This window comes from Ipomoea nil, unplaced genomic scaffold (genome assembly GCF_001879475.1).
Source record: "Ipomoea nil cultivar Tokyo-kokei standard unplaced genomic scaffold, Asagao_1.1 scaffold2545, whole genome shotgun sequence".
Lineage (NCBI taxonomy): Eukaryota > Viridiplantae > Streptophyta > Magnoliopsida > Solanales > Convolvulaceae > Ipomoea > Ipomoea nil.
Window position 1 is genome coordinate 449542 of NW_017618973.1, and position 17590 is coordinate 467131.

The 17590-nt window shown below is 36.9% G+C and overlaps 2 protein-coding genes across 2 annotated transcripts; both read right to left on the minus strand.

Moving 5' to 3' along the window:
* Positions 1-2546: 2546 nt before the first annotated feature.
* On the minus strand, positions 2547-3209 carry LOC109153832. The gene has a single exon (XM_019301703.1). The coding sequence runs from the start codon at positions 3207-3209 to the stop codon at positions 2547-2549; it is 663 nt and encodes a 220-aa protein (XP_019157248.1).
* A 6602-nt stretch (positions 3210-9811) lies between these two features.
* On the minus strand, positions 9812-10846 carry LOC109153833. The gene has a single exon (XM_019301705.1). It carries the CDS (start codon positions 10844-10846, stop codon positions 9812-9814), a length of 1035 nt encoding a protein of 344 aa, XP_019157250.1.
* Positions 10847-17590: the final 6744 nt, after the last annotated feature.

A 17590-nucleotide genomic window follows, 5' to 3' on the forward strand; every position in this document is an offset into this window, starting at 1 on the left:
ATAGAGCAGCCAGCCAAATCCGAGTCTGAAAAGGCGTGTAGAACCGGCGTAGCCGAGGGGGCTAGACGCAGGCCAAGATCTAGAGTACCCTTTACATACCGCAGGAGCCTTTTTAACGCAGCCCAGTGTTCTAGCGTCGGAATGTGCATGAATTGACACAGTCTGTTGACAGCAAAAGCCAGATCCGGACGGGTGATTAATAGGTACATAAGTGAACCAACAAGCTGACGATACGGCGTCGGATCATCAAGTGGGGGCGAGGTCGTGAGCTGAGTAGACACAGCAATGGGCGTGGCCAGAGGCTTGCACGAGTCCATACCGACCTTCCGTAGAAGCTCAGTCATGTATCGCTTCTGGGAGAGCACTAGACCATCCGGCACATCAACGGCTTCAATGCCAAGAAAAAACCTTGGCTTGCCAAGATCACGAATCCGGAACACATCTGAAAGCTTCATTAGAACACCTTGGATATCAGGATCATTCCCCATCAGGAGAATATCATCTACATACACAAGTAGGTAAGCACGAGTATTGCCTAAATCAAAAATAAATAATGAGATGTCCGTCTTGGACGGTCGGAAACCAATCTGAGTCAAGTAGTCATGGAGTCTAGTGAACCAGGCGCGCGGGGCTTGCTTCAAGCCATACAACGATTGTTGCAGTTTACAAACATGACCTGGATAATTTGGATTGACGAATCCGGGAGGTTGTTTCATGTAAATATCCTCGGTGACGTAGCCATTTAAAAAGGCGTTATGGACGTCGAGTTGTCGCATTGTCCACCGATTTGAAACTGCATAAGAAAGTAAGATTCTGATTGTTGTCGGTTTTACTACAGGACTGTATGTTTCCACATAGTCCTGTCCCGGAATTTGATTGAAACCCTTGGCTACCAAACGAGCCTTGTAGCGCTCAATAGAACCATTAGAGTTTCTCTTAATACGAATACCCATTTACTCCCTATTATGTTCATCCCGGGTTGTTAATCACCGCATTAAATTCCACGGCCATGGCGTCACGCCATTGTGGTAGGCGAACCACCTGAGAATGACACATGGGTTCGTCATCATCAACTGATGCAATCAAGGCCGTAGGTTTTCGTCGCTGAGCATCAGTAGTAGTCCGTAATCGCATAACATGCGTACGAACAATAGGGCGCTGTTAGCGTTGACGTCGGCGGCGAATCGTCGTCGTGGACGAGGTGGACGGCTGAAATCTAGATGAAGCCGCACCCGCCGTGGAAGATGACGTCGGAATGAGCGGCTGAACCTGCTGTCCAGTGGGCGCATGACCCGTACTGACTTCAGGCCGAGCGGTTGAACTAGCTGGTTGTGACGTGTGCATTTGGATAGGGGCACATGCCCATGGTTGTCTTTCTGCTTCATTAGAGGAGGCCGGCGGCAGTGGCTTAGCAAAAGGGAACACTGCTTCGTTGAGCCGAACATGCCGTGTAATGTATATCCGGCCAGACTCCCGATCCAAGCACCTGTATCCACAAAAAGACTCCGGGTATCCAAGAAAGACACATGATATTGAACGATAGTCCATCTTGTGGGTGTTGTATGGACGTAGGTTAGGAAAACACTGACACCCAAACACCCTTAACATTGCATATGCAGGATGTTGATTATACACTTTATAGTATGGACTCGTACCATCCGAAACAGTGGAAGGCATGGGGTTTATAAGAAACACGGCTGACTCAAAGGCATACGACCAGTACTTTTGGGGAACATGACTACGTGCCAACAGTGTAAGGCATGTTTCGACCACATGCCAATTTCGGCGCTCCACACGGCCATTTTGTTCATGTGTATGTGGGCATGATTTTCTGTGTTGTATACCTGCGGCGGCAAAAGCCGTACTTAATTTGAGATACTCGGCCCCCATGTCTGATTGAATACACTTAATCTTGGTGGAGAATTGGTTTTCCACCAACGCCCGAAACCTAGCAAACAATGAATAAATATCTGACTTAAGTTTCATAGGATAAAGCCACATAAACCTGGAAAAGTCATCCACGAAGAACACAAAATACTTATGCCCATCAACAGACGGAACTAGTGAAGGACCCCAAATGTCTGAAAAGATTAAATCTAGAATTTTAGAACTCGATTTTTCTAGTCGTGACAATGGGAAGCGCGCAGACTTGCCCATCTGACACGCAGTACATAATTTATTCAGTGAATGAAATGACCCTACAACTGGACAAGAAGATAAGACTTGTTTTAACACACGAGAGTGTGGGTGCCCAAGACGTTTATGCCATATATCTGGAGACGCTTTTGCGGACAGGAATGCAGCTGGTTTGGATAGATTCAACGAGTACATCCCCCTCGTGGTAGGACCCCTAAGAAGAATTTGCTGAGTGGTACGGTCCTTCACAACAAAGTAAGTAGGGTGAAACTCAAAAAAGACGTCATTATCTTGAGTAAATTTTTGTACAGAAAGAAGAGATGCACGTAATTGAGGAACATGCAACACTTCATTTAGAAACAGAGACCGAGACTTTGAATTAAATGAAACAGAACCAGTATTTCGAATGATCAAACATGTTCCATCCCCGACGTGTAGGCGTGTAGCGACTCACCACCCAAGTATGACTCGACACCGCTTAAGCCATCGGCGTTCGGAGTGGCGTGAGCATTGGCCCCGTTGTCCGGCAACCATACATTAGAGAAGGGGGCGGAGGTGAGATCATTCTGTTGCGGTTGATAAACAACATGTGCCTGAGGTTGACGCATGTGATGGACAGCTGGTTGCGCAGGGGTGGGTCGCTGGCCGTCGAAGTCTTCAAATCTCCAGTAGCAAGTGAGAGCGGTGTGGCCGGGAATGTCACAAATCTGACACCGAATGCCGCCACGACCGCGCTGCCCTCTACCACGCTGGCCGCGATGGTTCCGTCCACGCCCACGACCGCCATCGGAGGGACCTCTGTAGTTCGACGGCGACTGGTGTGCAACCATGGCTACGACCGGCGGCGGGATGGCTTCTTCTGGAAATAAGTAGCAATGAGTGTTGAGGAGATTCGCCACTTTGGGAATAGACAACGGAGCAGCTTTGGTCGTAAGAGACGCCACCAGTGACCGATATTCCGGCCGAAGTCCTCTGAATATGTGTAGATTCTGCTCATCAAGCCCTATTGGACGGCCAGCCTGCGCAAGCTGTTCGACCAGTACCTGCGCACGACCCAGGTATGCAGAAGGCATGGAATCTCCTTGTTGAAGACTCTGTAACTGAGTGAGCAAACTCAGTGTACGAGACCGTGAAGTGGAGCCCAGGGCCGTCTCCGCCGCAACCTAGACGCCTCTGGAGGTGGTATGACCGATCGCCAGGTACAACACTTCTTCGGAGAAAGAAGAAAACAACATACTTAAGATCGATTGATCTTGTTGTGTCCAGGCGGCATGAAGCAGATTCACCATTGGGGACGTCGACGACGTGGAGGCGGCCAAGAACTCTAGGGGACATGCGTGAGTCCCGTCTACGAACCCGTAAAGGTTCTGTCCTCGCAAAAACGGCACGAGCTGCGCTCTCCAGAACAAGTAGTTCGTGGCTGTCAGCTTGATGGACACATAATGGTGTGCCTGTTGGAGTGTATTCGGCGGCCGTTGGGCGGAAGGCGCGACCTCGTCAGTGGACGGGGCAACCTCCGTGGTGGCATTAGCGGGAAGAGTTGAGTTGTTAGAGGCCATAGGACCGAAAGTAGGCTGATACCAAGTGAAGTAATATAATTTATGATGAATGAAGCTAGAGAGATTACACGGGTTTATATAGCTATACTAAGCACCATAATAGGTGGAGCAGTACAAGACTTTAGCTGAAGAAACTAACTACCTATAACAAACTCATCTCATTAACTATATAAATAGTTGGACCAATATTTCTAATTTAATTTTTATGACATGACAACATCTAATTGGTAATTAAATGTTAATTTTAATTAGTGGTGAATTATCAATTCATGGACAACCAATGAATGGAAATCACATCAAGTAAAATAATGGAGGTGATATTTAGGGGAATAAAACATTTTATTTTTATAAATATCTTATAACTTTATTATTGACCATTGAGAGCCAATAAAATCTGTAAAAAATAAATAAATTTGTACAATCCAAATGTATTAAAGACATGAGTGGGGGCCAATGGGCCACATGTTAACACCAGTGACGCATGGTTCTTATCCCAACTTCAATCATACCTTTCTACTCGACAGGTGTCCTTCTTATCCGTACTCCCAAGTTCCGCAGAACTCCCAACGCAATTTCGAAGATTTCGAGGGAGGCGAATTACAATTTCGGAAACTTTGAGGGGCCGGTGTTGAAAACAAAAAACGTGGAAAACATCAAATGGTCGAAAATGTGGGGCCGGTACAAGGATTTGCGGGGCCATAATATCCGTAGTTAAATTTAAAAAGCTGAAGCGGCACCAGTGCGTGGGCGACACGTATGCAGGTCTGGGCTGGCAACCACAGACAGCTTTGATGCCCAGCACGTGACCGGGTAATTCCACGGGGCACACGCCCCGACCCGTCTCTTTCACTTCATCTGCTATAACATTTTCACGCATCCTACCTTCCCATTATTTAATTAATTATTGTGGTATATTGACATGTGCTTAATGCTTTTACTCTTTTTGTTACATTTTCTCTACTATTGCAGGAGTTTGATGGGAAGGAAATGAATTACTCCCTCTGTCCCATTTTGCATGTCTTACTTTCCTTTTTAGTTTGTCCCAAAATGTTGTCCTCTTTCCAAAATTGAACATCACCATCATTCTACTTTTTCCCAAATTACCCTTATGACTTTTGCTTTTATTTCCAAAAGTGAAAAAGTGAAGGGCATAATTGGAAAATACATAGCATTTACTTTAATTCATTAAAAAGCGTGCAAAAAGCAAATGAGACAACCAATTTGGGACGGAGGGAGTATAATTTAGTGGAAAAAAAAGATGAGAATAAAGTAGAAATTCAAATTACAATGTTTGGTAGAAAAGAATTGAATTATTGGGTATGAGAAGGAAAAAAAGTGGTATAAAGACTAAAATATCATTGTGTAATAATAAAATTAATAATAATTAAGAGTAAAAAAAGTCTTTTTCTTCCTTTTTCCCATTTCCTTTCACCATTGAATTGCAATTCATATGGTAAAGGGTATGAATTGCAATTCAACAAAATGAGAGAATTATAATTCCCTCTAATCAAACAATGTAATTCGGGAGGCCAAAGAATTATATTGTAATTGAATTGCAACTACTATACATCCAACCAAACAACCCGTTAAGGTATAGGGGATGTTTGGTAAATGTTGTTAGCCGATAATTGTTAGTTAATTGAGTTAGTAAGTTTGACTAGTTGATAGCATTAACGAATTGCAGAAAGATGTTTGGTTATTTAGTTGATACGTGATTACATGCAAATGACTTTCTCAAAATGTTGTTTGAAAAAAACTACTTTGAGCAGCTTTTTGAAAATAACATTGTTAACCATAGATATTGATTGTTAAAAATAACATTACATTGAGAAAATGAAACGTTAACAATAGATATTGATTTTAAATGATAAAAATAAGCTTATAAAAAAATCACTAACAGAGTTTGATAATTATATAACATTACAAGCACTCAACAATTAATGGACTAAATATATTTAAATCAATTAAAATGGATTAAATTTCTTAAAGTGAAACAATTCAAAGATTAAAAATGTCATTTTCCCTATATAAAATTATAAATATAATAATATTAGTAAATTAAAATGGACTAAATTTCTGCGATTTTCTAAAAATAAAATAACGAATAAATCTATTTTATGAAAAGTAAGAGAATAAATGTATACCACAACCACAACTAAGGGAATAAAAATGGTGTCATTTTATCTAAAAACTATAATAAATATTAAGTATATTATGTATACAAAATGGGTGAAAGAGCTATACTTTAATTTTGATATTACATACTCTTTAAAAAAATATTGTTATAGAACTTTCCTAAATTTCAAAATGCCACACTACTACAAAAGTCACCCCCCACACACACATAGCAGTTGGCCAGTTGTATTAGTAATTTGTGTTAGAAGTTAAGAACTTTTAATATGAAAATGTATACTCTTCCGCTTATATTTTATTATTCAACATTATTTATTTTAAATATGTAAAATGTGTGACTTTAAAAATTATAGCCTAAAATTTGATTTCTCAATTTTGTAAAAATTAGACGTTTTATAATAACAGAAGCTATGAATAAACTTAAAATTTGACTAAAAATGTACTCCGTATTTTTTTTTTTTTTTTTGAAAATAAAGAAGTTAATTCATTAATCATAGGCTGAAGCGTTTATAATAAGGATGGATCGAATGATAAAACAATATTTACAGTCAGACATAGAAACAACTTCCCTAACAATGCTAGGAAAAACTTGATTCGCATACTGTTTTACAAATTTGAAACTGAATTCTTTGGAGGAACTTGAAGATTCTTTGATGTCGTTAAAGATCCTGATTAAACGTCCGCAAGACTGATTCTAGTTGAGTTTTGTACTCAAAACTAAAACTTATAAAAAAAAAAAAACGAAAATCATGTTTTCGGCTAGGTATACGATTTCTGCTCAATTATTGTTTGTGGGAATCGTCATGTGGCTGACTCATCTCCCATGTTGTCTAAGCACAACCATTCACAGCTGCTAAAGCTATTAGCTATATTCCTTAAAAGAAAAAGGAATATTGTTATTGTATGTTGGTGATAATGAACCAAAATCGATTTAATATTTTAAAATAGTATTTATATATATACATACAAAAATATATAAAATATTATTGGATATATATCCGAAATATATATATATATACACACAAATATATATATATATATATATATATATATATATATATATATATATATATATATAGGGATGCACTCAGGTGCGAATAAGTGCTCAGGAGGGAAATGCAAACGAATCAGCACGCGACACGTGTCCAGATCTAATAACTTAAAAAAAAATGCGGTGGCATTTTCGTAAATAATTGAACATCGAAGTGCAAGTAAAATCACTTACAAGTGCACCTACTTTCACCTATTAGTGCATGTAATTTTGCCTTGTTAGCATTCACTTTCCGCAAACATTCATGCACCTGGGTGTGCTTATAACTATCTGTGCAACTATTTATAACTATAGGTGCAACTACTTATAACTATAGGTGCACCTACTTTCACCTATAAGTGCATGTAAGTTTGCCTTGTTAACATGCATTGGTCTGAGTTCAGCGGGTAGTAATACCCCTGAAAACCACTCGCAAACATTCATACACCTAGGTGCAACTACTTATAACTATTTGTGCAACTACTTAGAACTATTGGTGCAACTACTTAGAACTATAGGTGCAACTAAGTATTGATGCTCAGTGTAAATTTTTACTTGCACCTATAATACATTTTACATGCACTTGTAATATATTTTACATGCACTTCGATGTTCAATTATTTACGAAAATGCCACCGCATTTTAAAAAAAAAATCAGTGTTTCTCATCCATTAGATCTGGACACGTGGGTGGACAGAATTCATTCCTATTTCGCGCCTGGTGCGAAGTAGGATTGGATTCTGTCCACCCACGTGTCCAGATCTAATGGATGAGAAACACTAATTTTTTTTAAAAAAATGCGGTGACATTTTCGTAAATAATTGAACATCGAAGTGCATATAAAATATATTACAAGTGGATGTAAAATGTATTATAGGTGCAATTAAAAATTTACACTGAGCATCAATACTAAGTGCACCTATAGTTATAAGTAGTTGCACCTATAGTTCTAAGTAGTTGCACAGATAGTTATAAGTAGTTGCACCTAGGTGCATGAATGTTTACAGGTGGTTTTCAAGGGTATTACTACCCGCTGAACTCAGACCAATGAATGTTAACAAGACAAAATTACATGCACTTATAGGTGAAAATAGGTGCACCTATAGTTATAAGTAGTTGCACCTAGTTATAAATAGTTGCACCTATAGTTATAAGTAGGTGTACCCATGTGTATTAATGTTTGCGGGAAGTGAATGTTAACAAGACAAAATTACATGTACTTATAGGTGAAAATAGGTTCACTTGTAAGTGATTTTACTTGCACTTCGATGTTCAATTATTTACAAAAATGCCATTGCGTTTTTTTAAGCTATTAGATCTGGACACGTGTCACGTGCTGATTCGTTCGCATATTTCTTCCTGGGCACTTATTCGCACCTGAGTGCATCCCTATATATATATATATATATATATATATATATATATATATATATATATATATATATATATATATATATATATATATATACGGGAAAAGATATACATATATTTATATCAACCGAAATAGAATTTGTAATCCTCCAGATTACAATTCCAATCAACAAGAAAGCAGAAAGAATTTTTGCTTAGAGCATAATCCAAAACAAGAAAAAAGGAGAAGAAGAAAGATTAGTACGAGTTAGGCGAAGTGCCTTTTTCCTTAAAATATTATTTGCCACCTCCCAATAGTGCTAGGAGCGTTGTGGTCTAGGCTTCCCAGGATAAAACGTACAACGGTTCGACGTTTGAGCACCCAAACGAACGAACCTGGCGAACTAGAGCACGGGTAGAACACAGCTTCAAGAATGGAGTAGGAGCAGAGTTTTGGAGAAGAAAACTGTTGTGTGTGTTGTGTCTCTTTGTTCGTAGTTCTTCACTACTTTTTCTGTGTGAAATCTGCTGCTCCCTACATAAGCTTATATAGGAGGTTGTGTACTAAACAACATTTAATTTGACATTTATTCTGATATTTAAAATCAGATAAAAACTGTTGTAACAACTAACCATTAATCTCGAGAATTAATTTATGAATTAAAACTCATAACAGTCCAGGAGAAAGCAAGCCGGTTCTGGGAACCACACTGTTTCGGCCTACAAGGCCGAAACCTCCATGGTCCCATGTTTCGGCCATGTAGGCCGGAATCATAACCCCGAATGGGTAAAATAAATATGGTGGATTCCAAAATATCGCTGCATGGAAAGTGGACACCAAGCAAGGAAAACCGTCTTTGTGGAGTGCATTTCTCTCGCATAGAGACTCGCTATCCGCGTTAGCGATTTAAGCTTGCCGTATATCAACTGTATTTTGTAATTCATATTTTTTCATTTAAAATATGTATGTCAACTGTATTTTGTAATTCATTTTTTTCATTTAAAATATGTAGTCTTCGTATTCCAATGTTGTATTCTAATTTAATATATTATATTATTTCAATTGATCCGTGTCAAACTTTTAGGACTCTGTTTTTAACAATGTAGTATTCCAATTAAATATGATATATTATTCCCATTTATTCGTGTCAGACTTTTAGGACTTTATTTTTAGCAAAGTCCTATTTGGACTTAGAAGTCCGTGAGTTTTAACACTTTTAATTGACTCCGTTTGTCATTTTGTGTGGCTGTAGCAATGTAGATCTAAAATCTTTTATGACATTATTTAATTAAAAGTGTTATTTTGATGTACTTGTAAGTGAAAAAAAAAAGAATTTATTAGACTGTTGAACTAAAATATTCGATTTTATTAATGATTTAAATTTGGACATTGCATAGAAGAGTGTGTTGTCTTTCGACAATATTTACATTTTGTTCTGCGATTGCTACTAAAGTCCATTTCATTGGGAAATCTTGTTGTTCGTTGTTGGCCTCTTTGTGTTCGTCGCTTAGCGTTAATAGGCAGAAGGTAAGTGATATGATTTGTTCACTGAGTATTTTCGACCAACGGATAGAAATTACCTGCGTAAGCATTCCTGTAGTTTTAGACGGAGTAAACTTGTGGGATGAATTGGTAAAATGCCTCCCTTCGGAAATTACAAGCTGCTATCACATGTGCACACGGTATTCCGTCCACGTTCCACTTGCCGCAGTTGCATGTTCGTTCTGCCAAGTTGGCGTGAAAATGATGGTGCAGACTGTGAGCCATGTATCCAGAAATTAAAGCAATGCTGTAAATGCCAAGAGTGTCATTATATCTTTCAATGCTTGCATTTTTTGACTCATTTTCTTTAGCAACCAAATCTTCATAAATCTTTGGCGTGAAAAACATTTGCTGCTGATGCATCATCTCCCCCACAGTACGCCTATCGGCAAACATTGTTCGTAACTTGTGAAAAGTTATTCGTGCGATTGCCGTGACAGGCAATATTCGGCAACTCTTAATCGAGTTATTAAATGACCCAGATAGATTGGTTGTCATAATGTCGTACCGATGACCCCCATCGTGACATAATCTCCATGTCTCTTCATCGAGTTCTGCCAGATAGTTGTATGCATTGGGCCAGTTTTGTTGGATGGTCTGCATGTTTTCATTGAATTGATTTGTTGTAACAGCAGTACCAGCTTCCCAAATCAATCTACGTAACCACCGATTTCTGCTGACCTTTGTCAGGACATTGCTCCGCAGGTGTCTAAGGCAATACCTACGTTTCACTCGGCCATGCAATTGTCTGACGTTCTTAAACGCCACATCAATTCCAGCATGTCTATCCGAAACGATGCACATTGAATCGTAATCGGGGAAGACATGTTCGACGAGTAGTCGTATAAACCAAGTCCAGCTAGCATTATTTTTCGAGTCAACTATTGAATAAGCCAGTGGATATATTTCTTTGTTTGCAGTGTATCCGCATGCTAGAAGGAGATGCCCTTTGTACCGGTTGTACAAATGTGTACCATCAATACATATAACTGGGACGCAGGAGCGGAATCGATCAATTGCTGGCTTGAAAGCCCAGAATGCATACTTGAAATGCATGTATTCAGAACCACGTAGTTCGGAAGGAATACACTCCATCTCGACAATCATTCCCGGGTTGGACACTTGTAAGTTACACAAGAATTGTAGGAGATCATTGTAGGATTGCTGAAAATTCCCGTACTGCATTTCAATGCATTTTTGTCGGGCGTACCATGCCTTCCTGTACGAAATGCCCACACCGTAATGCTAACTCACATCAACTTGGATGTGTTTGATTTTGTACTGTGGGTCAGCAGCGATCTTTTGGAAAATCAAATCGCTAATTAGTGCGCTGTTGCACATTCTGTCTGCCCCTCCTTGGTTGTATTGTACTGTGCAGTCATGTGTATCAAAGAACTTTGTCACCATCAATTGAGAAGATGCCCCATGCAATTTCCTTGCTGATAATGTCCAGCCACAAGAAGGAATTGCATGGAAATTTTGACACGAGACTTTCCAATTGTTTTTTTTCTTGTGATTCGTTATGAAGCTCCACCTCTGATGAATACTGTAGGTTGATATAGCTTTTTTTAGTGTGGGGAAATTTGGGAAAACCATTCCGATGCAGATGACATTTGTTGAGGAGTCATATGACATAATTTCTTTGTCATCCCTCTCTGTAAACCCGTGGCTGAATGTCGTTGTCATTTGTGGTATTGGAGCATGGTAGAAAGGAATAGCAGAATCAGGGACAGTTGTACCTCGACCACCATATTGTTGAGCAGTTTGTCCCATACTTTGGAAGTCAACTGCAACTGGTTCATCTATGTCCTCGTCCGTAGTATAGTCACTTCTTGATGCTATTGACTCGGGTACATAACTCTCATCTGTCTCCGAAGAAGTTTCCACGATCGTTGAAGATGATGGTGTGGCATGAGAAGTATAACTCCTGAAATAAGATGCCATAATAAAATATTGAATCAAATTGTGTTGGTGGGTATTGAAAAATTGGTTGTGGTGTGTATGGTAAATAGAAAATTTGGATTTGGATCTTGCTTGAACAGTGGTGAGCCTGAAAAAAAAATGAACACATGCAGAGGGTAAATAAAGGGGAAGAATCAAACGGACTCAGCTAGTCCAACTGTTAATTATTTTTAATTTTTATTGAAGTTGCACTCCCCTAGTCCTATTGTTATTTATTTTGTAAATTTTATTTGAAGTTGGCCTCCCCCAGTCCAACTGTTTAAAGTTTTCATCCATATTTTATGTTCAGTTAATGATAATAAGCATTCATTTGCACATTTTTTTTTTGAGAATATTTTGTTTGAATTAGAGTATTTATATTCAATTAATGATAATAAGCAATCATAGTAATTTTTATTTTTTTAACAATACACATTGAAGTAATGATATAAGGATACATAGTAATTTTTATTACATTGAAAGTAGATGTTTATATTCTTCAATGATTGCATCAACTCTCATAGCATGTTCATGAGTCTCCCGTGCTATTTCGTGCTGCATACGTTCAAAAATCTCGGCCTTAGAAGTTTTTTGTACATTGTGATTTGTGGTACTACTTGAACTGCATTGTCTTCCGACATCGTTCTGTTGATTGTTTATGAATTTGTTGAAAGCTTGAATGGCTTCATCTTTACTAGTATATGATTTATATAAATTGTCACTAAATCGATGCACTTGAGCTTTTGCATCCTCCCAGATTTCATATATTCCTGGTTGTCGACCGATAAACACAACATATGTCTTCACCTAATATTCAATATCTTGTTAGGGGAGTACTATTAATATAATGAAGACAAATCAAAGTGAAGAGTACGTACCATTGTAGTTTAAATCACAAGCTTGATGACTTGGTTGAAGTGGTAAAACTACAAACGATATGCTTATTGATGAGCAAAATAGATGTTTCCTCCTTTCCAATATGGTATTCAGGAAACACATAAATTGTATGGTCTTCACGAAACAAAGAAATTGATGGTGCCTTAAATAAGGGTATTGTATAATCGGTATGGAGCAGTCCAACTACAATTCAATATTTATTGTTTTAAATATTTAAATATTTATTTTGACATGCTACTATATCACACTTTTTTTTTGAGAGAAGATATGTTTTGGGAGAAGATATGAGGATAAAGTTGGACTTCCCTATACAAGTCAAACTTTACAATATAATCTGCAAATTTTTTTCGAAAAAAGTGTTGTCACATGAAGTAAAGTTGCACTCCCCCACTCCAACTTTACAATACAATCACAAATTTTTTTCGGAAACAGGCATGCACCAACTTTATTGTTTCGAAAATTGGATGCACAAAATTCGGTTAGTCAAGTAAAACTTTAAGTGTTTTAAAAAAAAGTAAAACTTTAAGTCACACTTTACAAAAGAATCTGCACTTTTGTTTTGAAAAAAGTGTTGTCATATGAAGTAAAGTTGCACTACCCCAATCCAACTTTACAATATTTTCGAAAATAAACTGCACCAACTTTATTGTTTCGGAAATTGGATGCACAAAATTTGGTTAGTCAGGTCAAACTTTAAGTCACAATTTACTTTATTGTGTCGAAAATTGGATGCACAAAATTTGGTTAGTCAAGTCAAACTTTAAGTCACACTTTACAATAGAATCTGCAATTTCGAAAATTGGATGCACAAAATTTGTTTAGTCAAGTCAAACTTTAAGTCACAGTTTACAATAGAATTTGCAATTTTGTATAGAATCTGCAATTTTGTTTTGAAAAAAGTGTTGTCTGAAGTAAAGTTGCACTCCCCCAGTCCAACTTTACAATATTTTCGAAAATGAGAAGTAAAGTTGCACTCCCCCAGTCCAACTTTACAATATTTTCGAAGATAAACTAAAGTTGTTTCAAAAATTGGATGCACAAAATTTGGTTAGTCAAGTCAAACTTTAAGTCACACTTTACAATAGAATCTGCAATTTTGTATTGAAAAAAGTAGGGCTGGGCACGGTTCGGGTTCTGGTTCGACCCGCAGCTAAATGATTCATCCGAAATATTTCGGGCCCAAAAATTTTAAGTCCGAAAACCGAACCGAAAATATCGGGTATATTCGGGTTCGGATAATTCGGATCGGGCCATAGTCGGGTTCGGTTGATTTCACCCGATTTTCTATTATTTGTCAAACTATTTAAAATACTTTTTAGATTTTTTTTTTTGGAAAACAAATGATGGCAGATGGAAAATTTAACAATATAAACTGCTATTAACTAGTGAGAATTGAAAAATGAGAAATCAAAAGGGGCATTAAATAATATAACATTAACTAACTAATCACCTAATCTAGTTAATTACAATTTATATAATACATAACATAAAACTAAATAAAATATCAACCAAATGGATCAACCTAGTTAACTACCATTTACAAATGACAAAAACACTAAACAAAACATCAAGCAACTAGCTGGATCAACCATTGAAGATCACCCTGAAAATCTGAGATCAAAAAAATACATACAAGATCAGCAATGCATTGAAGTATATTAACATATTGACACTTAAAGAATTGAAGTTCAACATCATGAGAAAATATATGTGCAGAATACACAAATATACCTTTACTGCTTTACAAAATAGTGCAACTAACTGGATCAACCATTGAAGATCACCCTGAAAATCTAAGATCAAATAAATACATACAAGATCAGCAATGCATTGAAGTATATTAACATATTGACACTTAAAGAATTGAAGTTCAACATCATGAGAAAATATATGTGCAGAATACACACATACCTTAAAACAGTGCAATACATACAATAATCCAAGAGATTGACATCTTCAATCTTCTTGGGGATTCCTCTTGTAGTCATGCCTCTAAAACTCAGAATCCTTACCTAAATAATTTAAGACATCACAAGAAAAAACAATGAGTTTAAAAATGAGAGATGAAAAATCGAATGAGAAGACCTTAACAAAACTATGTTTCAAAATTCAAATCTTACCTAAGTTCTAGACAAAAAGCACATTGCAACAATCATTTTAATACAATAATAATACAAAAAGTACTGATTATAGACAGTGTGCACTTTGTAGCAACCAAATCTGTAAAATAAGGTTTAACAAACAATCTTAGTCAATCAATCAAGAACAAGATTATGAAAAACATAAAGAAAAGAAAATCTTTAACACTAAGTCACTAACACAACCAAGTTTCATATCTTACCTAAGTTGTTGACAAAAATCACACTCCAGCAAGTCAGCAACCATTTTAATACAATAATCCAAAAGGCATTGATTGCAGATAGTCTTTGGCAGCCAAAACTGTAAAATAGGCTTTAGGAAACAGTTTTAGTCCCTTAGATAATCAAGTGAAGCAACCAAGAACAAAATGACTATGAAAAAAAGTTAGGGAAAACAATTGCAAAAATCAGTTAAATCCAGCAAGCAATAGTGTTGATTTACCTCTACATCTTCTTAATCAGGCAAAGAAACAGTCAGGAACTATCTGCATTGCATGCAAAATTCATATTAGTTTCACAGGTCAAAGAATGCATAAAAAAATGATTGAGAAAGTATATTACCTTTCTCAATGTTCTCAAGAACATCACAGTCTTCCTCATCTGTCACAGGTTTAGTGCGAGCCCGAACCCAATCTTGGGTACAGATTAGTGCTTCCACTGTTTTTGGTGTTAAGCTACTTCGAAAATCATTTAATACCCTGCCACCTGTACTAAATGTAGACTCAGATGCAACTGTTGAAATAGGTACAGATAGAACATCCCTTACCATTTCAGCCAAAATTGGAAATCTTGGTTGATTAACCTTCCACCACTGAAGAATATCAAATGGCTCTTTATCTTCTACATCTTCTCTTAAATATTTGTCAAGTTCTGTCTTTTCCATTGATGAACCAGATTGATTCTTGAATCTTTTAAATTTATTCATTAAGCCTTGAGGCCCTTGACTACCACAATCAGAAGTTAAAACAGGCGATGCTAGAGAAATTGAACCCTCATTTTCAGAACTGATTTTTGAAAGACTAGATGATTGCATACAATTTCTGTATTCATCAAAAAGTTTGTAAGTTGCATTCTTAACCATCAGTTCTAACTTTCTTCCTTCTAGTTCACCATACATGTCTATCAACAAAAATGACAGAAATTCCAATTTCTTAGTTGGATCAAGCACAACTGCAATGAAAATCAGTTTATTCATTTCTTCGGGCTTTCCCCAATACTTCTGAAACTTGTTTATCATACTGTTAGCCATTAGACTCAATTCAAGGTCAGTAGAAGACTTCAAATCACGCAATATGTTATCAATTGCACTAACTTCTGGTAAATAATTATGTGCAGTGACATACAAGCTGCCAGGCACCCTAATTGTCATCTCATAAAAGCACTTTAAGAACTTAACCATATTCCTAACCTTTTCCCAATCACTTTCAGTTGGAACCCTAGTGGATGCACCTTTTAATTCAATTCCAAATTGAGCATCTTGCCTCTCATATCTTTCAAATGCTCTTTGATATTTTTCAGCAACATCTAACATAAGATATGTGCTATTCCATCTAGTTTGCACATCTAGACAAAGTGATTTTTTTGAATCAACTTTCTCTCTTTCTGCACAGTTTTTAAACTTGGAAAGACTAGCTGGGGAATTTCTAACATATCTAACAGCAGCTCTAACTGCAATTACAGATTCAGATATTTCTTTTAGACCATCGTGAACAACTAAATTCAATATATGTGCAGCACACCTCATATGCAAGTGTTCACCGTCTAAAATGCAAGTACCCCAATTCTTTAAAACAGATTTTAATGATTTAATCACATTGTCATTAGCATTTGCATTGTCCAATGTGATGCAGAATATTTTATCAACCCCCCATTCAATTAGACACTTCTCAATTGCTTCCGCAATATCCACACCTTTATGCGATTCAATGGGGGTGAAGTTAAAGACTTTTTTTTCCAATTCCCGTTCCTGATTTATCCAATGTGCTGTGATACACATGTATGACATTATTTGATTTGAAGTCCAAGTATCTGTTGTAAGGGAGACTCTTTGTTTACTTTTTTTAATTATGCCCTTCATTATCCCCCTACTTTCAGCATATAATTCAAGACAATCCCTAGTTATTGTTCTTCTAGATGGCAGTGCAAACGTTGGAGGTAAAGCAGTCCTAATGAAATCCTGAAAACCACTTTTCTCAACCACACTAAATGGAAACTCATCCTCTATTATCATTTTAGCCAAAGATTTTTTTGAACTTGCATGGTCAAATTTCCAATTACATGGTTGACCAACAATAGATTCACCCTTGTCATTTACAAGCAATTTGTTGATTTGGAATTGAGTTTGGCCTGGACTAATTAAATTAGGGTTCTGCTTGCATGTCACCATATGATTTCTTAAATTCGTTGTTCCATGTTTCTTTGGCTCAGCAAACCAGACCCTTTTACAGTATATACATTTGGCTTTGATCAGATTACCATTTTCATCATTAATCTTTTCAAAATGAGCCCAAACATCTGATCTATCCTTCATTTCTTTTCTTTTTTTTTTACCTATTTGTTGAGTTGTAGTATTTTCTATTTGTTGCAGAACTGGTTGAGATGGAATTGGATCAATTGGTGGAGAATCTATGTTTTCCACACCACCAATTGGTGGGCCAGATTCATGATCAACCATCTACAATGTTATATTATAATATATATTACTTTAAAAAAATATTCACTAATTCACATACAATCATATAAATATATAATGGTAACATTTAAGACTTCAAAAATTTTTTTCACTAGTTCACATATTTTCACAAAATGGCAAAATTCCTTTAAAAATATATTCACATACTTTCACAAAATGGCAAAAATTCAA

Coding starts and splice junctions, on each gene's coding strand:
- LOC109153832 (XM_019301703.1), bottom strand. CDS start 3,209: ATGCCTTCTGCATACCTGGGTCGTGCGCAGGTACTGGTCGAACAGCTT.
- LOC109153833 (XM_019301705.1), bottom strand. CDS start 10,846: ATGGAGTGTATTCCTTCCGAACTACGTGGTTCTGAATACATGCATTTC.